Source organism: Pogoniulus pusillus, chromosome 21 (genome assembly GCF_015220805.1).
Source record: "Pogoniulus pusillus isolate bPogPus1 chromosome 21, bPogPus1.pri, whole genome shotgun sequence".
NCBI classification, from domain to species: domain Eukaryota; kingdom Metazoa; phylum Chordata; class Aves; order Piciformes; family Lybiidae; genus Pogoniulus; species Pogoniulus pusillus.
In genome coordinates this window covers 2,270,670-2,296,673 of record NC_087284.1, presented here as the reverse complement: position 1 = coordinate 2,296,673, position 26,004 = coordinate 2,270,670, and the positions used below count along the sequence as shown (strand labels likewise).

The 26,004-nt window shown below is 51.3% G+C and overlaps 1 protein-coding gene across 2 annotated transcripts in view; it reads right to left on the bottom strand.

Moving 5' to 3' along the window:
* Window positions 1-26,004, bottom strand: part of ANKH (ANKH inorganic pyrophosphate transport regulator) — a 152,202-nt gene that overhangs the window by 39,141 nt on the left and 87,057 nt on the right. Inside the window, exons 3-7 of one of the 2 annotated variants that reach the window (XM_064160787.1) lie at window positions 20,230-20,348; window positions 18,666-18,749; window positions 10,763-10,933; window positions 7,404-7,538; window positions 4,273-4,365 (exon numbers count right to left, since the gene is read on the bottom strand). In XM_064160787.1, the coding sequence (XP_064016857.1) occupies window positions 4,273-4,365; window positions 7,404-7,538; window positions 10,763-10,933; window positions 18,666-18,749; window positions 20,230-20,348 (602 nt within the window). The remainder of the gene's footprint in view (window positions 1-4,272; window positions 4,366-7,403; window positions 7,539-10,762; window positions 10,934-18,665; window positions 18,750-20,229; window positions 20,349-26,004) is intronic. The other variant, XM_064160788.1, reaches the window with a different exon arrangement.

Genomic DNA, 26,004 nt, shown 5'->3' with positions numbered 1-26,004 from the left:
ATTGCTGTCTGCAACTACCTGAAGGGAGGCTGTAGCCAGGTGGGGTTGGGCTCTTCTGCCAGGCAACCAGCAACAGAACAAGGGGACACAGTCTCAAGTTGTGCCAGGGCAGGTCTAGGCTGGATGTTAGGAGGAAGTTGTTGCCAGAGAGAGTGATTGGCGTTGGAATGGGCTGCCCAGGGAGGTGGTGGAGTCACTGTGCCTGGAGGTGTTCAAGCAAAGCCTGGATGGGGCACTTAGTGCCATGGTCTGGTTGACTGGACAGGACTGGGTGCTAGGTTGGACTGGATGATCTTGGAGGTCTCTTCCAACCTGGTTGATTCTATGATTCTAATCTTTTTGAAGATGCTGTGCTTTAACCCCAGCTGGCAACTAAGCACCATGCAGCCATTGACTTGTTCTCTCCCCCAAACCTGATGGAATGGACAGGGCTGGGTGCTAGGGTGGACTGGATGAGCTTGGAGGTCTCTTGCAACCTCTTTGATTCTATGATTCTATGCCAAAAGGATAAAGTTGAATAAAAAAGAGGGAGAGAGAGAAGGGGGGGAAGAGAGATCAAGAGAACAACAGAGGAAAAGAGAAGAAGCAGGGGAGGAAAAGAACAGGAATTATATTGCCATCATCCGCAGAGGGGGGCAAGAGAGAAAGAGATGTGTGTGGCCCATGGATGATCTTCTGAGGAGTTTGTCAGGGGTTCTTCTGGTGGTGCTCTGGTGGAGGTACAGCTCTGGAGGCCCACACTTTGGCAGGCATTGCTCATGTCTTTCTATACAGTTTTTCAGATGGGTGTCCAGGTGCAGCTCCCCGGGAAATCCTCCTGTGTATTCCTGCGTTCGCAGGGGTCTGGTGGCAGCGCTGGCAGAGGTCCTCCACCCCCTCCATGTGCTGCACCTGTCCACACCCCGAATCCACAGCAGCCTTTTCTCTTCGGGGTAGCTGACATGAGATGTACACATCCTGGGCACTCAGCCAGGCTGAGGTCCAGGAATTTCCTCCAAGGCATTGTCTGTTGGTTTGTACCCCTGAGCTTTCATCAAGCACCTCAGTCTGAGCCCGGGAGGTTAACAGAGGTAATCTTTATCTTTGCTGATAAAAGAGAGAGGGATTTAGACTCCCACAGCCTCTGTGTTTCCTGTTTCAAACCATTTTCATGCAGTTCAGTGCTTTTGCATCTCCAACTCTGTTTCAGCAGCATGAGCTCTGAGAAGCCCTGGCTGCAGTACTCCATCTGACAGGTCAGGTTAGCTGTACAGAGGCATGCCAGGAAGTTATGGTGGATTTCAGCTTTCTTTGTCATGTTGTTAAATTCTCTTTGGAAATATGTTGGATCATAGCAAACAGGGCTTGCTTCAGTCCAGGACATCCAGAGCAAGCCAAACCTTCTTTTCAGCAGTGTTTGGAACCAGAAAGTTCAGCTACTAATTGGTAAACAAAAGGTGGGAGAGGATTTGGCATTTGAATTTGAGTGCCAAGGGACATGACTGTTCTTCACCCAACATAGGAGCAAGGGAGTCCCAGTTCTAAAACTCATCCAAAACAGCTTAAAAAAAAACCCTGGTCATAGTCATAGAATGCAATGGGTTGGAAAGGACCTCTAGAGGTCATCTAGTTCAGCCCCCCAGCAACCAAGAGAGACATCCCCCAACTAGATCAGGTTCCTGAGAGCCACACCGAGCCTGACCTGGAATGTCTCCTTCACCACCTCCCTGGGCAACCTGTTCTAGTGTTCCACCCCTGTCAGAGAAAAGAGCCTCTTCCTAAAGTCCAATCTAAATGTGTCCTGCTCTGGTTTAAAACTGCTGTCCCTCGTACTGTTGCAACACGCCTTTGTAAGTAGTCCTTCCTCAGCTTTCTTGTAGGCCCTCTTCAGGCCACTAGAAACACCAAATCACAGAAGTTCTTAGATTGGAAAAGACCTTCAAGATGATCAAGTCCAATCCTTAGTTTCACACTGACAAGTGCCTGACTAACCCAAAGCCCTCAGCACAACATCTCATCACTAGGAGTCGCTATGGTTGCAAAGGAGCACCAGCATCAGCCAGTCCAGCCTTCATCCCAGCAGCCTTCTGCCAGTGGAGGGCCGAGATTGAGGTACTGACAGGACAACTCAGTATGAGCTAGCTGCAAGCAGCAGAGCAGGATTTACTGAGGCAGTACAGCAGCTTATATGCTACCTGGAAGAAGTGTGCATAACTAACTTAGTTTGAGATTGGTACCAGTGCAAAGTACAGACTGGTCCAGAGTTATGTGTGCGATGCAGATAGGTCAATCTGTATCAACAACCTGTATAGTCCATCCCCTGCAGCTGGCAGGCTCTGCCATGCAGCTGCCTGTGGGGGGTGCCACCCACAGCCTGGTTTCCTGCCTCCCAGATGGACTCAAGGACATTTCGCAGCATGGGTTTGCTTCTTGCTTATCAGCTCATGTCCTGTTAGCCAGAAATCCTTCCACAGCCTCCATCACCAGACCATAGCCTCAAGCACCACATCCACTCTCTCTTTAAACACCTCCAGGCATGGTGACTCCACCACCTCCCTGGGCAGCCTGTGCCAGTGCCTGAGCACCTGCTCAGGAAAGAACTTCCTCCCAACAGCCAACCCAAACCTCCCCTGATGCAACTTGAGGCCATTGCCTCTTGTCCTAGCATTAGTAACTGGGGAGAAGAGGCCAGCTGCAGCCTCACTACAACCTCCTTTTAGATCGCTGTAGAGGGCAGTAAGGTCCCCTCTCAGCCTCCTCTTCTCCAGACTAAACCAGCCCAGCTCCCTCAGCTGCTCCTCACAGGTCATGTTTGTCAGACCTCTCCCCAGCCTCGTTGCCCTTCTCTGAAGGTCTCCCTGGAGTCTTCTCTTCTCCAAGCTGGACAATCCAAACTCTCTCTCTCTGGAGAGGTGCTCTAGCCCTCTGATCAATTTTGTGGCCCTCCTCCAGACTGCATCCATCAGGTCCTCGTTCTGCTTGTGCTGAGGACCCAATGATCTCTGGTGCTGTCAGAAGGCATGCTTTATTCAATCTTCATGACTAACTGGTAAGTGACACTTAGTGTGAAAAGAGTAACATCCTAAATATATATATGTACACTGTGCTCAGGTCCAGGAACAGTCCGTGCACTCTTATCTAATTACATGATTTTCCATCAAAAACCTTCCTTGTCTTGCTCAGCTAAGTCAGTACCACTAAAAGAACGATCTCAAGCTATTAAGACAAACACTCTGGAGGGCAGGGATCCATCCAGAGAGAGCTGGACAGGCTGCAGAGGTGGGCACAAGCCAACCTCAGGAGGTTCAACAAGACCAAGTGCAAGGTCCTGCATCTGGGTGGAGGCAATGCCAAGCACAACTCCAGGCTGGGCAGTGAGTGGCTGGAGAGCAGCCCTGAGGAGAGGGACTTGAGGGTGCTGCTGGGGGAGAAGCTCAGCATGAGCCAGCAGTGTACACTTGCAGCCCAGAAAGCCAAGCAGAGCCTGGGCTGCAGCAGAAGTGAGGCCAGCAGGAGGAGGGAGGTGATTCTGCCCCTCTGCTGTGCTCTGCTGAGACCCCAGCTGGAGTACTGCATCCAGGTCTGGAGCCCCCATTAAAAGAAGGATGTGGAGATGCTGGAGTGTGTCCAGAGAAGGGCCATGAGAATGGTCAGAGGGCTGCAGCAGCTCTGCTGTGAGCACAGACTGAAAGAGTTGGGGCTGTGCAGGCTGGAGCAGAGGAGGCTCCCAGGTGACCTTCTTGTGGCCTTCCAGGATCTGAAGGGGGCTACAAAAAGCTGGGGAGGGACTTTTTAGGCTCTCAGGGAGTGCCAGGACTGGGGGGAATGGAGCAAAGCTGGAGGTGGGGACATTGAGACTGGATGTGAGGAGGAAGTTCCTGAGCATGAGAGTGGTGAGAGCCTGGCAGCGGTTGCCCAGGGAGGTGGTTGAGGCCCCATGGCTGGAGGTGTTTGAGGCCAGGCTGGCTGAGGCTGTGTGCAGCCTGCTCTAGGGTAGGGTGTCCCTGGGCATGGCAGGGGGTTGGAACTGGATGATCCTTGTGGTCCCTTCCAACCCTGACAGATTCTATGATTCAACAGATGGTCATTGATACAGCCCTATTTACTCTTCAGTTGAGTGAGCCTTGATTATGGAACCATGAATTGTCTTCCCATTTGGCAGAAATTCCAATTCCTCTGGCACCACTGAAAGTGACCCCTAAATTCAAATGCTGTAATAGAGAGAAAAGAGGAGGCCCACGCATGTGAAACCACACATAAGGTGTTTATTCCCCCCTTAAGCTGGGCACTCACCTTGTCAAAAGCAGGGTAGACTGCTCTGATTTCTGTCAGCCAGCCATAGGGCATGTGTCCCACAGGGTAAGTAGCTGTCAGAATGGCCACTGCCTATGGAAAGAGACAGGCAAGCATGAACTTCAAACCTCTGAAGAGAACAACTGACTGCCACGGGGTGCTCCTTCCCACCACTCTCACCATGCTGACCTTGGCACAGTGAGAAACCAGGCAGGTGACTGCAAACTCTTTTCTTCCAAGACCTTCTGAGTCAGCATCATCAGGCCCAGAGCTTTAAGCTTAGGCAATCCTTTGTGCTGTGAAGCCACACCACGAAGCTTTCTTGTTTCACCATCACTGATACACTGAGAACATAATTACTTGACCTGGGGTGTGCCTCAGTCAGCCAAATGCCTCCCTCCCACTTTACTCCTAAGATGTTTCACCTAGATAGGCAAGCAGCAGAATGTCTAACAGCTTGGAGGAGCTTTGCTTTGCAGTTAACAATTCACATGTATATACATCATCCTTGGTTCTTTGTCAGTAACACAGTTTTAAGCAATACAGAGAGACAGAACAGTAGGTTTCAGTGACTGCCTGACTGTGGACATCAGACAGGCAACTCTGAGGCAGGAGGGATTTATGAGCCTCTTTCCCCTCTTTGGTGCTGACCAATGAAAACCAAGCTAAAAATAACCCCAGATGGCTATGTTTATCATGCAAAATATCCCACTGCCTGCAATTTGAAATTGGGCCCTTTGACACTTTGACAAGTACAGTGCAAGAGCTACAGCTAAGACATAAACTCTCCCTATACACTAATGTATGAAAGACCCAAGGAAACTGCCCGGGACTGAACAAGCCTTCCCTTCATCCCCTTGGTGAGTGGATATACACATATCTGGAGAGAGAATAGCACACTCAGACCAGCATCAGCCAGGTTGGAAGACAGCTCCAAGCTCATCCAGTCCAACCTAGCACCCAGCCCTGGCCAATCAAGCAGGCCATGGCACTAAGTGCCTCAGCCAGGCTTGGCTTCAACATCTCCAGGGACAGTGACTCCACCACCTCCCTGGGCAGCCCATTCCAATGCCAATCACTCTCTCTGACAACAACTTCCTCCTAACAGCCAGCCTAGACCTCCCCTGGCACAACTTGAGACTGTGTCCCCTTGTTCTGTTGCTGGGTGCCTGGCAGAAGAGACCAACCCCACCTGGCTACAGCCTCCCTGCAGGTAGTTGTAGACAGCAATGAGCTCTGCCCTGAGCCTCCTCTTCTGCAGGCTGCACACCCCCAGCTCCCTCAGCCTCTCCTCACAGGGCTGTGCTCCAGGCCCCTCACCAGCTTTGTTGCCCTTCTCTGGACACCTTCCAGCACCTCAACATCTCTTGAATTGAGGAGCCCAGAACTGGACACAGCACTCAAGGTGTGGCCTGAGCAGTGCTGAGTACAGGGGCAGAATAACCTCCCTTGTCCTGCTGGCCACACTGCTCCTGATCCAGGCCAGGATACCATTGGCTCTGCTCCCCACCTGGGCACACTGCTGCCTCATCTTCAGCTACTCTCTACCAGTACCCCCAGGTCCCTTTCTGCCTGGCTGCTCTCAGCCACTCTGTCCCCAGCCTGTAGTGCTGCTTGGGGTTGTTGAGGCCAAACTGTAGAACCCTTCACTGGGCCTTGTTCAATCTCATCCTATTGGTCTCTGCCCACCCATCCAGCCTGGCCAGGTCCCTCTTGTGCTAGTTTGAAGCTGGCTAGAATGTTTTGGTGAGAAGAACTAGATTACAGGCTGTGAAAGGAAAACTATGGTGATGTCTACTTCACTCATAGGCCTGCTGAGATGTATAAAATTATAAGTCAAAACACAGATAAGACTCTCGGCACCACTCTCGCTGGGGCTGCTGGCTGAGCTGCATCTGACTCTCCTCACCCTCCATTTTGGCCTAACCCACTTTGCTTCCTAACCCCCTGGCCAAACCTCCATTCTTCCTTGGGACTGGGGTAAGGTTGAGAGGGGCAGGGGGAAGGTGCAGGGGTGGTTGAGAGCCCCTCCTGGGCACTCAGGTTTCTGGGAGGGGAGTTGTGTTTCTGTACTACCTTTTCCCTTGTCTATTTCTGTCTATAACTGTATATACTGCCAGTATCTGCTTTTATATTGTGCCAGCTGTAAATAAATAGCTCCATTCATATTTCCAGAGCTGGCTGAGTCTAGTCTGGGTGATTTCTAAAGTGGGGGCAGGGGCGGGGAACACCCAAACCATCACACCTCTGCAGGGCTCTCCTACCCACCAGCAGATCCACAGCTGCTCCTAGCTTGGTGTCACCTGCAAACTTACTGATGCTGGACTCAATCCCCTTGTCCAGATCATCAATAAAGATATTGAACAGGATTGGGGCCAAGACTGACCCTTGGGAATCAGGATGAGCACACAATGTGTGTTCTCAGCCCAGAAGGCAAACTGTATCTTGGGCTGCAAGGGGTGCTGCTGGATGAGAAGCTCAAAATGAGCCAGCAGTGTGCACCTGCAGCCCAGAAAGCCAAGCAGAGCCTGGGCTGCAGCAGGAGAAGTGAGGCCAGCAGGTGGAGGGAGGTGATTCTGCCCCTCTGCTGTGCTCTGGTGAGACCCCAGCTGGAGTACTGCATCCAGTTCTGGAGCCCCCATTACAAGAAGGATGTGGAGATGTTGGAGTCTGTCCAGAGCAGGGCCATGAGGATGCTCAGAGGGCTGCAGCAGCTCTGCTGTGAGGACAGACTGAAAGAGTTGGGGCTGTGCAGTCTGGAGAAGAGGAGGCTCCCAGGTGACCTGGGAGCAAAGCTGGAGATGGGGAGGTTCAGGCTGGAGGTGAGGAGGAAGTTGTTGAGCAGGAGAGTGGTGAGAGGCTGGAATGGGTTGCCCAGAGAGGTGGTTGAGGCCCCATGGCTGGAGGTGTTTAAGGCCAGGCTGGCTGAGGCTGTGTGCAGCCTGCTCTAGGGTAGGGTGTCCCTGGGCATGGCAGGGAGGTTGGAACTGGCTGCTCCTTGTGGTCCTTTCCAACCCTGACTGATTCTAGGATTCTATGTCTTTCCATGTTAGCACAGCTGAGAGGAGAAACAAAGAAGTCATTCCACGTAAACGAGACTCTGCAGTAAAGGAGAGCATTGACTTTCCTACCTCTGTGGCTGCAGAACTGCCACCTAGGTCCCTGGAGACAAAAAGGTTGACAATGGGCCTGCTTATTCTCTGAGTTGCCAAAATCAGCGCCAAAGGCCACCAGAAACTCAGCATCTTCCTTATCGTAGCCTCTCCCTGCAACACACAGGACAACAAATGTTTTAGCAGTGCATTTGGGAGAAAAAAGCTTCAGAGCTGAAGCAAAAGCACAGAAAGTGAATGTTTGCTCTTTCCATCCACAGGCAGTTCAGTACATCCCTTTAAACAGTTTCCAGTATGAGGAGCCTGAAATACTTTTACTCGTGTCAGCAACACTGACTCAAACGCTGCTACGTGATGGGTCTCAACAAGTAATGCACAAGGCACCTATCTGCCTAACCTGACTTATGGAAAACAAGAGCTGACACCATGGCAAAGTGTTACCAGCAAGGGCATGTTTATTCAGCACTGGGGGACAAGAGGAGGTCACCCTCCAGAGCCCTGGCACACCTTCACCTTGCTCAGGTAAAGCACTTGTGCTTCAAAGTCAGACCTATTCAGTACAAGGCCAGGGTTAGTGCAGTTAGTTCTGAGAAGGTGGAGTTACTACAATGGAACTCGTTTCCATACTGTCCCTCCTCTTCACACATGCTCACTGCCACCTGCTGGTTGTCTTTTGGAGTCTTTTTGATGAAGGCTCCATGTCTTCCTCAGCCTGACCTCTCTACCTTTCGTCCATCTGGCATCAGTTGAGGGTCATACTCTTGGCCAGAGTTCCCAATGTTCTCATCTCTGAATACAGTATTCTTCTCCAGGAGAAGCTGCAGGTGGGGAGGTCCAGGCTGGAGGTGAGGAGGAAGTTGCTGAGCAGGAGAGTGGTGAGAGGCTGGAATGGGTTGCCCAGGGAGGTGGTTGAGGCCCCATGGCTGGAGGTGTTTAAGGCCAGGCTGGCTGAGGCTGTGTGCAGCCTGCTCTAGGGTAGGGTGTCCCTGGGCATGGCAGGGAGGTTGGAGCTGGCTGCTCCTTGTGGTCCCTTCCAACCCTGACTGATTCTGTGATTCTAATAGTGGAAAAGAACAGCAGGAAAATGCTCATTCTGCCATGGGGATGCAGTTTGTTTTGAAGCCAGTAGGAGCTGCTTGCTTACATGTTCTTTGGAAGGGAAAAAAAAGTAAGTCAAAAGAAGGGGAAAAAAAGTAAGTCAGAAGACTGACACAAAATCACAGTGTTTAAGGCCAGGCTGGCTGAGGCTGTGTGCAGCCTGATCTAGGGTAGGGTGTCCCTGGCCATGGCATGGGGGTTGCAACTAATTGATCCTTGTGGTCCCTTCCAACCCTGACTGATTCTATGATTCCATTCTATGACTCCATGCTTCACTGTTGAATTTAGTAGGCAGGGCTGCACTTGGATTACACTGTTCAACCTCTTAGCAGTGATTTTTCTCTCAGTATTTTCCCTGCATTGGTGGGATCCCAAAATAGGTGCATAAAAGCTTTTCTAATTGCCTAGAACTTGTATTTTACTGCTGAAAGAGTCCTCTATCAAAACCAACACCAAAAAAAGTTACCCAATCTCCACACCTGTACTAGCAGTCCAAACAGAGCAGTAGGAAATGGCCAGTTGTAGAATGGAAGGGGCTGGAAGGGGCCTTTGGAGATCATTGAGTCCAGTGCAAGTGGATTGCTGTCCTGATGAATGTCCTGCAGTCTAACCCTTCAGATGGACATCCTGCTCACAGCAAGAGTTTCTGATATTATTGAAGAGTCCAGAGGGGTTGGAAATAGATGATTCTTGTGGCCTCTTCCAACCTTCACTGATTCTCAGGGAGCTGGGGGTGTGCAGCCTGGAGAAGAGGAGGCTCAGGGATGACCTCACTGCTGTCTACAACTACCTGAAGGGATGCTGTAGCCAAGTGGAGCTTGGTCTCTTCTGCCAGGCAACCAGCAACAGAACAAGGGGACACAGTCTCAAGTTGTGCCAGGGGAGGTCTAGGCTGGACGTTAGGAGGAAGTTGTTGTCAGAGAGAGTGATTGGCATTGGAATGGGCTGCCCAGGGAGGTGGTGGAGTCACTGTCCCTGGAGGTGTTGAAGCAAAGCCTGGATGAGGCACTTAGTGCCATGGTCTGGTTGGCTCCATAGGGCTGGGTGCTAGGTTGGACTGGGTGAACTTGGAGGTCTCTTCCAACTTAGTTGATTCTATGAGAGTTTCAAGAAGCTCTGAAGCTTAACCCACCTCCTTTGGTTTTTGTCTGATTGATGATGCCTTTTATATCTGCTTCTACAGTTAACAATTTAGCTAGGCTGCTATATTCAAGGTTCTCTTTCCCATATCACTACCAGAGGAAAACACATGAAAAACAGTATGACATTTGAAGAGAAAGAGGAAATCTTCCTTGTTAAATAAAGTTTGCATTGTGCTGTCTTACAACTATGTACAGAGCTCAGCAAAGAGGAATTCAGTAGACAACACATCCTTACCATGGGAAGCACTGTCTCTTGTGCACTGTTACTGGAATAGTATAGAATAGAATCATAGAATCAACCAGGTCGGAAGAGACCTCCAAGCTCCTCCAGTCCAACCTAGCACCCAGCCCTGGCCAGTCAACCAGACCATGGCACTAAGTGCCTCATCCAGGCTTTGCTTCAGCACCTCCAGGGACAGCAACTCCACCACCTCCCTGGGCAGCCCATTCCAATGCCAATCACTCTCTCTGGCAGGAACTTCCTCCTAACATCCAGCCTGAACCTCCCCCAGCACAACTTGAGACTGTGTCCCCTTGCTCTGTTGCTGGTTGTCTGGCAGAAGAGGCCAACCCCACCTGGCTACAGCCTCCCTGCAGGTAGTTGTAGACAGCAATGAGGTCAGCTCTGAGCCTCCTCTTCTGCAGGCTGCACACCCCCAGCTCCCTCAGCCTCTCCTCACAGGGTTTGTGTTCCAGGCCCCTCACCAGCTTTGTTGCCCTTCTCTGGACACCTTCCAGCACCTCAACATCTCTCTTGAATTCAGGAGCCCAGAACTGGACACAGCACTCAAGGTGTGGCCTGGCCAGTGCTGAGTACAGGGGCAGAATAACCTCCCTTGTCCTGATGGCCACACAGTTCCTGAGCCAGCCCAGGATGCCATTGGCTCTCTTGGCCACCTGGGCACACTGCTGCCTCATCTTCAGCTACTATCTATCAGCACCCCCAGGTCCCTTTCCTCCTGGCTGCTCTCAGCCACTCTGTGCCCAGCCTGTAGCACTGCTTGGGGTTGTTGTGGCCAAAGTGCAGAACCCTGTCTTTTTCAGGCGGAAATGTCTTTCCCTACAGGATGGAGAGAGAAGGCCCTTCATGCACAGAAAAAAAGAAGTTTGAAATGACTGATTTTGCAAAAGACATACCCCCATTTCAGGCCCACTCCTATCAGGAATGGCATCATGGATGTTCCTGTAGTACCCGAGGCACAGTGTGGTACACCGGACAAGCGCTCCCATGTATAAGGACAGGATGGGGATCAAGAGCGGCTCCCTGCACTCCAAGTGACTGTGAAGCAAAATGGCTACAAAAACAACCTGCAGGGCAAACAAAGAAAGAATTAGTTCTTTGTGCTCAGCTCTGGGACTCTGCACATAAAAAGGACAAGGAGCTGTCAAAGCAAGTCTAGAGGAGAGCCACATAGAAGATCACAGAAGAACAGAGGCTTTTCTAAGGGGAAAGGCTGGGGCAGCTGGGTAGGCACATTACTGCTTTAGCAAAGGCCACCTGAAGATGCTGAAGCAGAATACATTTTTCATAACGTTTTGCCATTGTTTAGAAGGAAAAAAGGCAAGCTTGGATTATACCTGCATTTACATCTCAGCACTACCACCCTTCCAAAGTGAAATCTTTGCGGTGGGCCAGCACGGTTGGGATAAGATTGAGCAGGAAAAAGAAGTTCAGGTTGTCATAAACCCCTCTGCAGCTCCTGGTCTCTAGACAATTCCAGTTGTGTTACAGAACCACACAAGTTGTTACATTGGCAAAGCCCTTCAAGCTCATCGAGTCCAATCATTGGTTTCACACTGACAAGTCCCTGACTAACCCAAAGCCCTCAGCACAACATCTCATCACTAGGAATCACTATGGTTGCAAAGGAGCACCAGCATCAGCCAGTCCAACCTTCATCCCAGCAGCCTTCATCACCAGACCACAGCCTCAAGCACCACAGCCACTCTCCCTTTAAACACCTCCAGGGGTGGTGACTCCACCACCTCCCTGGGCAGCCTGTGCCAGTGTCTGAGCACCTGCTCAGGAAAGAACTTCCTCCCAACAGCCAACCTAAACCTCCCCTGTGCAACTTGAGGCCATTTCCTCTTGTCCTAGCATTAGTAACTGGGGAGAAGAGACCAGCTGCAGCCTCACTGCAACCTCCTTTTAGGTAGCTGTAGAGGGCAGTAAGGTCCCCTCTCAGCCTCCTCTTCTCCAGACTAAACCAGCCCAGCTCCCTCAGCTGCTCCTCACAGGCCATGTTTGCCAGACCTCTCCCCAGCCTCGTTGCCCTTCTCTGCCCCTGCTCCAGCAGAGACTGTCAGATCAGAGAGATGGAACACCTCTCCTGTGAAGACAGGGTGAGAGAGTTGGGGTTGCTCAGCCTGGAGAAGAGCATGCTCTAGGAGGGATGTTACAATGGCCTTTCAGTACTTACATGGGTCCTACAGAAAAACTACAAAGGAGCTTTTTACAAGGGCATGTAGTGATAGGACAAGGGGGAATGGCTTTAAACTAGATAGTAGAATTAGATTAGATACTAGGAAGGGAGTCTTCACTGTGAGGGTGCTGAGATTTTTGAGCAGGTTATCCAGGTAAAGATGTAAATGAATCTCCCTGGAAGAGTTCAAGGCTTGGCTGAAAGTGGCTTTGAGCAACCTGATCAAGACTGGATGAGGCATTTGGTGCCATGATCTGGCTGACTGGACAGAGCTGGATGCTAGGTTGGGCTGGATGATCTTGGGGGTCTCTTCCAACCTGGTTATTTCTATGATTCCATGATTCTATGATTCTATGATACAGTGGAACGTGTCCCTGCTCATGCCAGGGGTCTGTAACTAAATGATCTTTAAGGTGCCTTCCAAATCAAACTGTGCTATGACTCCTCAGGGACATCACATCTCCTGTTTGACTCCAACCTAGTACATCTAGAGAGGGGTCCAGAGAAGGGAGACAAAGCTGGTGAAAGGTCTGGAACACAAACCCTATGAGGAGAGGCTGAGGGAGCTGGGGGTGTGCAGCCTGCAGAAGAGGAGGCTCAGGGCAGAGCTCATTGCTGTCTATAACTCCCTGAAGGGAGGCTGTAGCCAGGTGGGGTTGGGCTCTGCTGCCAGGCAATCAGCAACAGAAGAAGGGGACACAGTCTCAAGTTGTGCCAGGGGAGGTCTAGGCTGGATGCTAGGAGGAAGTTGTTGTCAGAGAGAGTGATTGGCATTGGAATGGGCTGCCCAGGGAGGTGGTGGAATCGTCATCCCAGGAGGTGCTGAAGCCGAGCCTGGCTGAGGCACTTAGTGCCATAGTGTAGTTGATTGGCATGGGCTGGGTGCTAGGTTGGACTGGATGAGCTTGGAGGTCTCTTCCAACCTGCTTGATTCTCTGATTCTCTGATCTGAACTGATGTGTGACTGCAGCATCTACTTGTCTCTGAGCTTGTGGCATTTGGAATTTCAGTCAGGACCCCCTTGCACTCAGTCACAGAAATGAGAACAAGAGTTAACACTATACAAAAGCTCTACTGAACAGCAAATAAAGGTGTGGGCAGATGTCAGACTAGGAGACTTAAATAGGACACTGTTATCATTGAAGTCTGGAATGGGCTGGCAACAAGCATGTGGCTGTCACCCTTCCTGGGAGAATGTGCTGTTCTGGTAGTCACTGAGGCTGGACACATGCTTCTTGGGTCAGCTTCTGAGCCCTGCTTTTTTCGGGGTGGGGGGCAGGGGAGAGGGGAAAGCAGCCATGGAAAAGCCAGGTATTCTATAGTATTGAGCATTTAGAAGCTTTTTAAAGTGAAATGTCAGCACATTCTCATCTCCCCTTCAGCTGAATGCTGCAGTGATGTAAATGAAATGGAAAATCCTGGGCTGACAAGCAGCTCATCATTCAGTTTCATAAGATGAAATACTCAACACAGAAAATGCAAATGGATTAGCAATATGATATGATATAGTTCATCAAATAGGGACCTGATGGCATGCCTACTAAATGCCAAATGTCTCTGGATGGGAGGGGGGGATGACTGAAGAGCCAACTGTCTTTGATGCTGTGAACAGCAAAATAGGGACAACATGGCTGGGACATGTTGCCACTCAAGTTGCTATAAGAAATACAGAAGGCATTGTGCAGGGGCTGGTTTTCTCCTTCCCTGCTAGCAACAACAAAGGTAGAATCAGAGAATCAACCATGTTGGAAGAGACCTCCAAGCTCATCCAGGCCAACCTAGCACCCAGCCCTGGCCAGTCAATCAGATCATGGCACTAAGAGCCATGTCTGCCCAGGGAGGTGGTGGAGTCATCGTCCCTGGAGGTGTTCAAGCAAAGCTTGGATAAGGCACTTAGTGCCATGGTCTGGTTGATTGGATTGGGCTGGGTGCTAGGTTGGACCGGATGAGCTTGGAGGTCTCTTCCAATCTGGTTGATTCTATGATTCAATGACTCTTGCTAGCTCAACAAATACTTGAGGAATGTCACACTGTGAGTCCTGGTTTAGAACTCTAGCAGTTTGGACACACCTTCCAAACCACTACTGCAACACTTTCCCCCCAGCACAGGTGTGCAAAGAGGAAAAGGACTCAAGAGGCAGTTGAGACAAAGAAGATTTACTACTGCAGGGATGTTGGATAAGACAAAGCAAAATGCCAGTGTGTGTAGCAGCAGGGTGTGCTAGTCTGAGCCTAGCTGGGATATTTTCACAGTATCCCAGTATCACCAAGGCTGGAAGAGACCTCACAGATCATCAAGTCCAACCCTTTACCACAGAGCTCAAGGCCAGACCATGGCACCAAGTGCCACGTCCAGTCCTGCCTTGAACAGCTCCAGGGATGGCGACTCCACCACCTCCCCGGGCAGCCCATTCCAGTGTCCAATGACTCTCTCAGGGAAGAACTTTCTCCTCACCTCCAGCCTAAATCTCCCCTGGCACAGCCTGAGGCTGTGTCCTCTTGTTCTGGTGCTGGCCACCTGAGAGAAGAGAGCAGCCTCCTCCTGGCCACAACCTCCCCTCAGGTAGCTGTAGACAGCAATGAGGTCTCCCCTGAGCCTCCTCTTCTCCAGGCTAACCAATCCCAGCTCCCTCAGCCTCTCCTCATAGGGCTGTGCTCAAGGCCTCTCCCCAGCCTCGTTGCCCTTCTCTGGACACGCTCAAGCATCTCAATGTCCTTCCTAAACTGGTGAGAAGAATTAGCTGATAGGCTGTGAAAAGGAAGCAATGGTGATGGCTGCTGCACTCATAGGCTTGCTGAGATGGGCAAGAACAAGAACACAAACATAGATAGCAGAGCTGCTCTGGCTCTGGATGCAGACACTTCTCTCCTTAACTTTCTAACTAATCCTTCTGCTTCCTAACCCCCCTGGCCAGCCCTCCAAACTCCCTTAAGCATAAGGCAAAGTCTGGGGTAAGGTAGAGGGGTGGGAAGAAGGTGCCAGGGTGGTTGAGAGCCCCTCCTGGGGACTCTGGTTTCTGGCAGGGCTGCTGTGTTTCTGTATCACTTTTTAACTTGTCTATTTCTGTCTATATTGTAAATACCTGCTTGGATATTGTGCTCAGCTGTAAATACAAACTTCATTCTTTAACTTCCAGCTCAGCTGAGTCTAGTCTGGGTGATTTTCTTAAGTGTGGGGGGGTAGGGAACACCCAAAGCATCACACAGGGGAACAGATAAAATGTGACAAAAACCTGGGACCGGGAACTTTACAGGCTATAAAGAACATTCCAAATCCCCAAATCCCCTTTTGCCCCCTCTGCCCTTTCCTTTTGCAGACAGTATGAAGCCAGCACGGTGCTGAGTAGCAATCAGCCCTCCCAGCTTTCACTGTGCCAGGGCAGGGGAGAATGGGTGAGGGGAAGGGCTGCCCATCCCCTGTCCCCTGCATCCCTTCTAGTGGGGCCAGCCAGCTAAACCCATGATGTTGTGAATATGCTTCTTAGGCAGCCACACTGTTTATGGGAGCTTGGAAATAAAGACTTTTTAGGCTATCAGGCAGTGCCAGGACTGGGGGGAATGGAGCAAAGCTGGAGGTGGGGAGATTGAGACTGGAAGTAAGGAGGAAGTTGTTCAGCATGGGAGTGGTGAGAGGCTGGAACGGGTGGTTAAGGCCCCATGGCTGGAGGTGTTTAAGGCCAGGCTGGCTGAGGCTGTGTGCAGCCTGCTCTAGGGTAGGGTGTCCCTGCCCATGGCAGGGGGGTTGGAACTGGCTGCTCCTTGTGGTCCCTTCCAAGCCTGACTGATTCTGTGATTCTGTGAACCTATGAAAGAATTCATTTTCAGTACAAAGAAGCAAAATCAGTCCCAAAGAAGCATCTATCAGCTACCCAAGGAGAATTAGCTACTGCCTGCAGCAGCAGTAAATGTGGAGAGTTCTAGGCTACGGAGAGGCACAACTGCCTCTCTTCCAGACATGCAGTGGCTCTGTGCACTACTCTGCTGAAAGAAGATGACAGGTGTCACACTGCTCACAGAGCTAGCACCCCACTCAGCAGCCACTGTGGCAAGGCCACGTGGCCAAAAGGAGAGTTTGTTTCTGTATTTAGCTGTCTGTAACCCAACATGCATCTCCAGGCAGCAAACGCCGTGGGTCACACCGGGCCAAGAGCAAATCCTGAGCGCTAAGATCATTTACTGTAATTAGCATTAGCTTCAGGGCTTCAGGCCAGTACTGTAGAGGGGCAGATCTGCCAAACATAGAACAGCAGCTGGCTGAATGGCTCAGCCTTGCTTATGGCTTGCTCATATCTAGAGGAAGAGAAATGCTGTAAAAATCTGAACTAAGAGCTGTTGACTTCCTCTTTCCTTCGATGCTGTACTGCTACTCTTCTCTTCCCTGCCCAGTCACAGTATCACAGCATCACAGTATCATCAGGGTTGGAAGAGACCTCACAGATCATCAAGTCCAACCCTTTACCACAGAGCTCAAGGCCAGACCATGGCACCAAGTGCCACGTCCAGTCCTGCCTTGAACAGCTCCAGGGACGGCGACTCCACCACCTCCCCGGGCAGCCCATTCCAGTGTCCAATGACTCTCTCAGGGAAGAACTTTCTCCTCACCTCCAGCCTAAATTTCCCCTGGCACAGCCTGAGGCTGTGTCCTCTCGTTCTGGTGCTGGCCACCTGAGAGAAGAGAGCAACCTCCTCCTGGCCACAACCTCCCCTCAGGTAGTTGTAGACAGCAATAAGGTCTGCCCTGAGCCTCCTCTTCTCCAGGCTAAACAATCATGGGGCAGTACAGCAGCTCTCCTAGGAGCACAGACTGAAAGAGCTGGGACTGCTCAATCTGGAGCACAGGAGGCTCCCAAGTGACCTTCTTGTGGCCTTCCAGGATCTGAAGGGTGCCTACAAAAAACCTGAGGAGGGACTTTTCAGGCTCTCATGGAGTGCCAGGACTGGGGGGAATGGAGCAAAGCTGGAGGTGATCATAGAATCAGTCAGGGTTGGAAGGGACCACAAGGATCATCTAGTTCTAATCCCCCCTGCCATGGGCAGGGACACCCTACCCTAGAGCAGGCTGCACACAGCCTCAGCCAGCCTGGCCTTAAACACCTCCAGCCATGGGGCCTCAACCACCTCCCTGGGCAACCCATTCCAGCCTCTCACCACTCTCATGCTCAGCAACTTCCTCCTCACATCCACTCTGAACCTCCCCACCTCCAGCTTTGCTCTATCCCCCCCACTTCTCCTGATGTAGCCCAGGCTCTGGTTGGCCCTGCAGGCTTGCAGGTGCACACTGCTGGCTCCTGTTGAGCTTCTTGTCCAGCAGCACCAAGTCTCTCTCCTCAGGGCAACTCTCCAGCCACTCACTGCCCAGCCTGCATTTGTGCTTGGCATTGCCTCCACCCAGCTGCAGGACCTTGCACTTGGTCTTGTTGAACCTCCTGAGGTTGGCTTGTGCCCACCTCTGCAGCCTGTCCAGGGCCCTCTTATGGGCATCCCTGCCCTCCAGCCTGGCTGCTGCACCACCTTCACCTCTGATCCACTAACACAACAGTGCCATACTGGCACTCAGAAGATGACTCACACTGTTGCATTTCACTGGATTAGACAGCAAACAAACAGGTGATGCAGCATTCACTTCTCCACCTGGCATGGCTCACTTGGGATTTGTTAGGGCAACCATGTGAAGAGTGGCGGAGAGTGCACAGGGAGTAGAAAGGTCTCCTTCAAAGTACCCTGCCAGCCTTGGGATTGGTGGCATGAGTCTCTTTGCCTGACCTTTATTCTTCCCAGAAATACCCATGTGTGTATATATATAAATGAATTGTTAGGTTGTGTGCCAGCTTGAAGCTAGCTGGAATGTGTTGGTGAGAATTAGCTGATAGGCTGTGAAAAAGAACAATGGTGATGGCTGCTGCACTCATAGGCTTGCTGAGATGGGTAAGAACAAGAACACAAACACAGATAGCAGAGTCTCTCTCCTTCTCTTGAGGCTGCATGAACTTCTCTCTCCCTAACTTGCTCTTTGACTAATCCTTCTGCTTCCTAACCTCCCTGGCCAACCCCCCAAACTCACCTTTGAAAGTAAGGCAAAGTCTGGGGTAAGGAAAAGGGGTGGGGAGAAGGTGGCAGGGTGGTTGGGAGCCCCTCCTGGGGACTCTGGTTTCTGGGAGGGCTGCTGTGTTTCTGTATCACTTTTTAACTTGTCTCTTTCTGTCTGTAGCTGTAGATATTGTAAATACCTGCTTGTGAGCTGTAAATATAAAGCTTCATTCCATTTCCAGCTTGGCTGAGTCTAGTCTGGGTGATTTTCTTAAGTGTGGGGGGGCAGGGAACACCCAAACCATCACCCATAGTAATTCTGAAACAAGCTTGTGGTGATGCTGAAAGACATGGCCCTAGCCTAAACAACTCTGGTTAGCTTCTCCTGGTTTGGGAATGACTTGATGCAGGTAATTGAGACCAGCCTACAGCACAGCTACCAGCAAACAGCCTCCCCATGAAGATACTGGGCAGTAACTTCCTCTGGTGTGCTGCTCGTGGCAGAGAGAGAAGACAGTATCAGTGCAAGGTCAGGAAAGCATCTAGTCTGTAACACAGTGCAAAGAGGGACTGCTAAGAGGAGTCCTTACCTGAGCTATGACATCTGAGATGGAGGCACATCCCACAAGGAAACTGTACTTGTGTTTTAGCAAAATCCCAGCATGGGTCCATGCCTGAAACAAGTCAGAGAAGAGTCTGAGAAGTGGTTATGGTATTTGGGAATGATTTCAGATCCCAGAGTACTGCAAGCCTTTACACTGTACACAAACTACTTCCAAAGCTCTTTTCCATCAGCAGTACCTGCTGTGAACCTGGGGAAATGTTAAGTTAGTAAAGCAGAGAAGGCACTGATGCATTTAGCTTCTCACTGCTGAGGCTGACAGGCAAAATGGGGATGATTTTATACACTGCATAGAAATTTCTGAGCAGATCTAGTAAGAAACTGCCCCTTCTTCAGGAAACAGCTGCTGTACAGGATGGGATACAGAGTTCATTCTCACCACCAGCTGCATCTCTGAAGTCTACTGTTCATGGACCCACCAAGTTACAGTGAGTCCTGGCTAGAAAAGAGAACTTAATGATCCAACTTCTTTTTGTCAACTCTGTTTCAAGCAAAGCAGCAGGGAAAGTGGTGGAAGCATGCCATGAGAAGGTCACCCTTTACACAGAAGTGGGGGCTTTAAAGAGACCTGCCACCTTCTTAGGTTGTGCAGGCCAGAAGCATTAAGCCTGGTCACCTGGGAAGCAGCAGCCCACCCCATGTGGGGTGCTCTCACCTGAGGATTTGGGATGTACCAGACTTAGTGGTGCTTACAAAAGCTGATGGCAAGAAATAGCTTCATAACAAATTTGCTTTGAGAAAATCACAGAATCACAGAATCAGTCAGGGTTGGAAGGGAACACAAGGATCATCCAGTTCCAACCCCCCTGCCACAGGCAGGGACACCCTAGCCTAGATCTGGCTGGCCAGAGCTTCTTCCTTGTGAGCTCTGAGAGCCATCTGGCAATGTATAGCAACTGCAAGCCTTTTACTACAAATTGGAATGAGAAGACACACACAGACAACTGGTGTGGCTCATAACCAGATGACCAGTGCTTTCCAGCATGCACATACAGACTACAGGAACTCCATCTCCCTCAGCTATGGGCAGACTGAGCAGGACCAGCTCTGTTGACTGATCCCCTGCTGTTCACCAGACAAGTGCCTTCTGCAAGGTGCTTCTCCCAGTTTCTGAGAGTTCCACCTCCCATAGCCTTCAGGGTGGTTTTCAGCAGGCCATTGTGTCGCTCAATCTTTCCTGCAGCCTGTGGGTAGTATGGGATGTGGTAAACCCATTCTATCCCATGCTCTTTTGCCCAGTTGCTTACAAGGCTGTTCTTGAAATGGGTCCTGTTGTCTGACTCTACTCTAGCAAGGCAGCTGAGATTCTTTTGTATTTGTCATGATCTCTGAATGCTCAAAGCCCACCCAGATGCTTTCTCTGGGTAGCAGGAGATAATATGTTGAGGTATATTCACAGCCACCGCTTGCACAGGACACACCTTCCTTCTGTACATCTCCAGCTCCCCATCAGGTAACAGATCTTGTGAACTAAGGTCTCTAAAGGAAAAAAAAACCCTGCATGAATATTCACACTCAGTTCCCACACTCACCATGGCATCCATAAAAGGGAAGGCAGCGAGATAAAGGAAGGCCCTCCGAGTTTTGCTTCCCACCGACTCATCCACGTGGTGCAGCTTATTGATAATGTAGTACCCCAAATCGCTGTATGCTGCAGAGACACAACAGGAACAGGCAACAAAGTTACCCACGGGCTTGGGCTACCACACTCAGGAGTGCCTGAAAGGCTGCGATGCCTTGCAGCTAAGGCATCCATCATAGAATCATAGACTCAGCCAGCTTGGAAGAGAGCTCCGAGCTCAGCCAGTCCAACCTAGCACCCAGCCCTGGCCAGTCAACCAGACCATGGCACTAAGTGCCTCAGCCAGGTTTGGCTTCAACACCTCCAGGGACAGTGACTCCACCACCTCCCTGGGCAGCCCATTCCAATGCCAATCACTCTCTCTGCCAACAACTTCCTCCTAACATCCAGCCTAGACCTGCTCTGGCACAGCTTGAGGCTGTGTCCCCCTGTTCTGTTGCTGGTTGCCTGGCAGAAGAGACCAACCCCACCTGGCTACAGCCTCCCTTCAGGTAATTATCACCCCTGAGCCTCCTCTTCTGCAGGCTGCACACCCCCAGCTCCCTCAGCCTCTCCTCACAGGGCTGTGCTCCAGGCCCCTCACCAGCTTTGTTGCCCTTCTCTGGACACCTTCCAGCACCTCAACATCTCTCTTGAATTGAGGAGCCCAGAACTGGACACAGCACTCAAGGTGTGGCCTGAGCAGTGCTGAGTACAGGGGCAGAAGAACCTCCCTTGTCCTGCTGGCCACACTGCTCCTGATGCAGGCCAGGATGCCATTGGCTCTCTTGGCCACCTGGGCACACTGCTGGCTCCTGTTCAGCTACTCTCTACCAGCACCCCCAAGTCCCTCTCTGGCTGGCTGCTCTCAGCCACTCTGTCCCCAGCCTGTAGTGCTGCTTGGGGTTGTTGTGGCCACAGTGCAGAACCCTGCACTTGGCCTTGTTCAATCTCATCCTGTTGGCCTCTGCCCACCCATCCAGCCTGGCCAGGTCCCTCTGCAGGGCTCTCCTACCTTCCAACAGCTCCACACCTGCTCCTAGCTTGGTGTCATCTGCAAACTTACTGATGCTGGACTCAATCCCCTGGTCCAGATCATCACTAAAGATACTGAACAGGACTGGGCCCAGCACTGATCCCTGGGGCACACCACTAGTGCCAGCTGCCAACTGGATCCACTTAGCAAACAGCTGCAGGGGCTCCAGGGTACTACAGCCTCTCCAGCTGTTCTTTGTGACTAAAGGATGCTCTCATGGCTCTTTTTCAAGTAACCTTTGACTGGAATGATAATGAATGGCTGCCTTGAGAGGAGTATTTTAACTGCCACACCTATTTGCTAAAGCAACACACTGGTACTCAAGGAAATCTGCTGCTCTCTCATTAACCCAAGGCTCTTTGTCAGAAAAGTTGTTTTCAGCAGAAATTGTCTCTTTCACGGGGTACAGTACCTCACAATTCTTGAAACCACCTCTTGGCACTTTGTTCTTAGGATATTACCTCTAAGCCCACCCAAAGCTGTTAAAAGGCACTACAAATTACAATGGCATGCAACAGATCACACTCCCTACGCCTCTCTCTTCCTCTGCCTCTCATTATCTCTCCCTTACTCTGTGCTGGGACCTGTCAGGCTACTGCCCCCTTCACTACACAGTCTCTGCTTAGCCTCAACCAGTCTTAACTTCCTTCCTTTGTCTAGAGCCACCATCTCAGAAGCCCCAACCCAGAAGAATGCACCACTGTGAGATCGTCACTGCTATCACCAGTATGTTACTTCAGCATCCTGTTTCAACCCCAGCTGAGAATGTCAGACAACACAACTCTTACCAACTCTCTACCTCCTAAGGCAGTGGCTAGAGAGACAGCACAGATGCATGGACACACCAGACAGCCCTTTGGAGAAGTGCTTATGTCTCTGCTGGTGCCCATATTATCCAGCTGTTTCAGTAATCCCAGAACCTTCACACAGTCAGAGTGTCAGGGGCTGGAGGGGACCTTGAAAGGTTACCCACTCCAACCCCAGAGCAGGACCTCCTGTACCAGATCACACAGAAACATGTCCAGAGAGGTGACAGAAGCCCCAGTCCTGGCAACACTCAAGGCCAAGTAGAATGGGGCTCTAAGCAACCTGACATACTTGAAGATGTCCCTGCTTACTTCAGGGGATTTGGAGATGAGCTTTGAAGGCCCTGAATGGCAGGGGCTGGAAGGGACCTTGAAAGCTCATCCAGTCCACCCACCCTGCCAGAGCAGGACCTCCTGTGCCAGATCACACAGGAACATGTCCAGGCAGGTATGGAATATCTCCAGAGAGGGAGACTCCACAGGCCCCCTGGGCAGCCTGTGCCAGGGTTCTGTCACCCTCACAGGGAAAAAAATCCTCCCCATGTTTACATGGCACTTCCTATGCCTCAGCTTCCACCCACTGCCTCTTGTGCTGTCACTGGGCATCACCCAGCAGAGCCTGGCTCCAGCCTCCTGCCACTCACCTGCATATCTTTATAAGCATCGATGAAGTCACCTCTCAGTCTCCTCTGAGCTAAACAGCCTCAGGTCCTTCAGTCTCTCATCATAAGAGAAATGTTCCACTCCCTTAGCCATCTTTGTGGCTCTCTGATGGACTCTCTCAAGCAGCTCCCTGTCCTTCTTAAACTGGGGGGTCCAGAACTGAACATAGTACTCCAGTTATGGCCTCATCAGGGCAGAGTAGAGGGGCAGGAGAACCTCTCTCAACCTACTAACCACAGCCCTTCTAATACACCCCAGGATGGCACTGGCCCTCCTGGCCACAAGAGCACATTGCTGGCTCATGGTCAACCTCCCATCCACTAGGACCCCCAGGCCCTTTTCTCCTTTGCTGCTCTTCCAACAGGTCAGTTCCCAGCCTATACCAGGTGCCAGACTCTACACTTGCCCCTGTTGATCTTCATTAATTTTCTCCCTGCCCACCCCTCCAGCCTGCCCAAGTCTTGCTGAATGGCAGCACAGCCTTCTGGTGTGGCAGCCACTCCACCCAGTTTGGTGTCATCAGCAAACCTGCAGACAGTGCACTCTGTGCCCTCATCCAGGTCACTGATGAATATATTGAACAGAACTGGTCCCAGTACTGACCCCTGTGGGACTCCACTAGGTACAGGCCTCCAATTAGACTCCATCCCAGTGACCACAACTCTCTGGCTTCCTTCCTTCGACCAGTTCCCAATCCACCTCACCACCTGATCATCCACACCACACTGCCTCAGGTTAGCCTGAAGGATGCTGCGGGAGGCAGTGTCAAATGCTTTACTGAAATCAAGATAAGTCACATCCACTGCTCTGCCATCACCTGGCCATCTGGTTGTGTCCTCATAAAAGGCTCTCAGGCAGGTCAAACATGACTTCCCCTTGGTAAAACCATGCTGACTGCTCCCAGTGACCCTCTCATCCTTGATATGCCTAGGGACATATACACCATGGAGAGATCTGCTCTGATGGCAGACAATTACAAATGGCAGCGTGTGGGGGAGGGTGTGGCAAGTGCTTAAGCCAGTAGTCACAGTATCACAGTATCCCAGTATCATCAGGGTTGGAAGAGACCTCACAGATCATCAAGTCCAACCCTTTACCACAGAGCTCAAGGCCAGACCATGGCACCAAGTGCCACGTCCAATCCTGCCTTGAACAGCTCCAGGGACGGCGACTCCACCACCTCCCCAGGCAGCCCATTCCAGTGTCCAATGACTCTCTCAGGGAAGAACTTTCTCCTCACCTCCAGCCTAAATCTCCCCTGGCACAGCCTGAGGCTGTGTCCTCTCGTTCTGGTGCTGGCCACCTGAGAGAAGAGAGCAACCTCCTCCTGGCCACAACCTCCCCTCAGGTAGTTGTAGACAGCAATAAGGTCACCCCTGAGCCTCCTCTTCTCCAGGCTAACCAATCCCAGCTCCCTCAGCCTCTCCTCGTAGGGCTGTGCTCAAGGCCTCTCCCCAGCCTCGTCACCCTTCTCTGGACACGCTCAAGCATCTCAATGTCCCTCCTAAACTGGGGGGCCCAGAACTGAACACAGCACTCAAGGTGTGGTCTAACCAGTGCAGAGTCCAGGGGCAGAATGACCTCCCTGCTCCTGCTGGCCACAGTGCAAAACCCTGAGAAACTTGTGCCATGTCTGCAAAAGGTCTGTCAGCCTGGGAGACTGTGAGAGGCAGAAACCAGTGACATGTGTTGGGCCATGGTCCCTCACCATCCAACTCTTCTCATCACTGTTTAAAGTGCTCACTGGGCAGGCCACACCCTGAGTGCTGCATCCAGCTCTGGGCACCTCAATTTAAGAAAGATGTTGAGGTGCTGGAAGGTGTCCAGAGAGGGGCAACAAAGCTGGTGAGGGGCCTGAAGCACAGCCCTGTGAGGAGAGGCTGAGGGAGCTGGGGGTGTGCAGCCTGCAGAAGAGGAGGCTCAGGGCAGAGCTCATTGCTGGCTACAACTACCTGAAGGGAGGCTGTAGCCAGGTGGGGTTGGTCTCTTCTGCCAGGCAAGCAGCAACAGAACAAGGGGACACAGCCTCAAGCTGTGCCAGGGCAGGTTCAGGCTGAATGTTAGGAAGAAATTCTTCACAGGCATTGGAATGAGCTGCCCAGGGAGGTGGTGGAGTCACCATCTCTGGAGGTGTTCAAAAGGAGGCTGGATGTGGCACTTAGTGCCGCGGTTTAGTTAATTAGAAGGTGACAGGTAGGACTGGATGATCCTAGAGGTCTTTTCCAACCTGGTTAATTCTGTGGTTCTGTGATTCTCTCTCTGGGCCTACAGAGACCAACTGGCATGGCAGCTGAACAGGAGAGCCAGACCATGCCAGCATCAGCTGCCCCTGCACAGTAACAGAAACACAGACAGAAAGCAGGTCCTCTGGCTCAGGACAAGGATGAATCAAGGTCATCATGAGAACATGAGAAAGAGACAGGGATGCCTGCTCAGTTGTTATCTCTGGTTTTCAGAGATTGCAAAGGGCAAACATTGGATTAAATAACCAGCAGACTCCAGCAATGCAAGGGAACTCTCTCCTCCTCTGCCCAAGCCTGTGTTCCAGCTGCGAAGGAGCTGCCCCAAGAAGTCCATCAACTCAAAAAGAATGTGTCCTGTGTTCCAGCCATAATGAGCAGGTGCTCCTCTGTCTGAGGAGCCACACAGCACAGCACAGCACAGCACAGCCTCTGGTTTTACTTAGAAGACCATGGGGAGGACGTGAGGAAGTGGGACAGAAAACCCACCCCAGTCCTAGCTGCATGAGTATGTGGACTGCAAGGAAATTCTCCCCTGAAGATTGCTGCTCCACTTGCCAGTGAAAAGTCATCTGAAGAGAGCAGACAAGCTGACATTGCTTCTGACCCTCCTGAAGGGACTCCCAAAGCATCTCCACAAGATGCAAGTGGTTCCAGTCAGAATTGGAGGGACTCTGACTCCAGCTAGATGGAGGAGAGGGATGACTGGATTTGTTGGACTGTATGGAACTGACAGCTTGGCAGGTTGAACCCACAAGACCATAAAGCTTTAGTAGATACAGATGCACAGTGTAATCTGATGCCATCAAACTACAAGGGGTGGAACCCACCTGTGTTTCTGGTGCAACAGGGGGATTCCCATGTTTAGATGTGTTGGAAGCAGAGCACTGCAATGTAAAACAGAGTTTGCTTTCACTTGGAGGGGTGGAAGGAATCATTGGAGTTGACTGCACCAGAGGTGGAAACACAGCTCCACCATTTGAACTTGTCATGGAGTGATC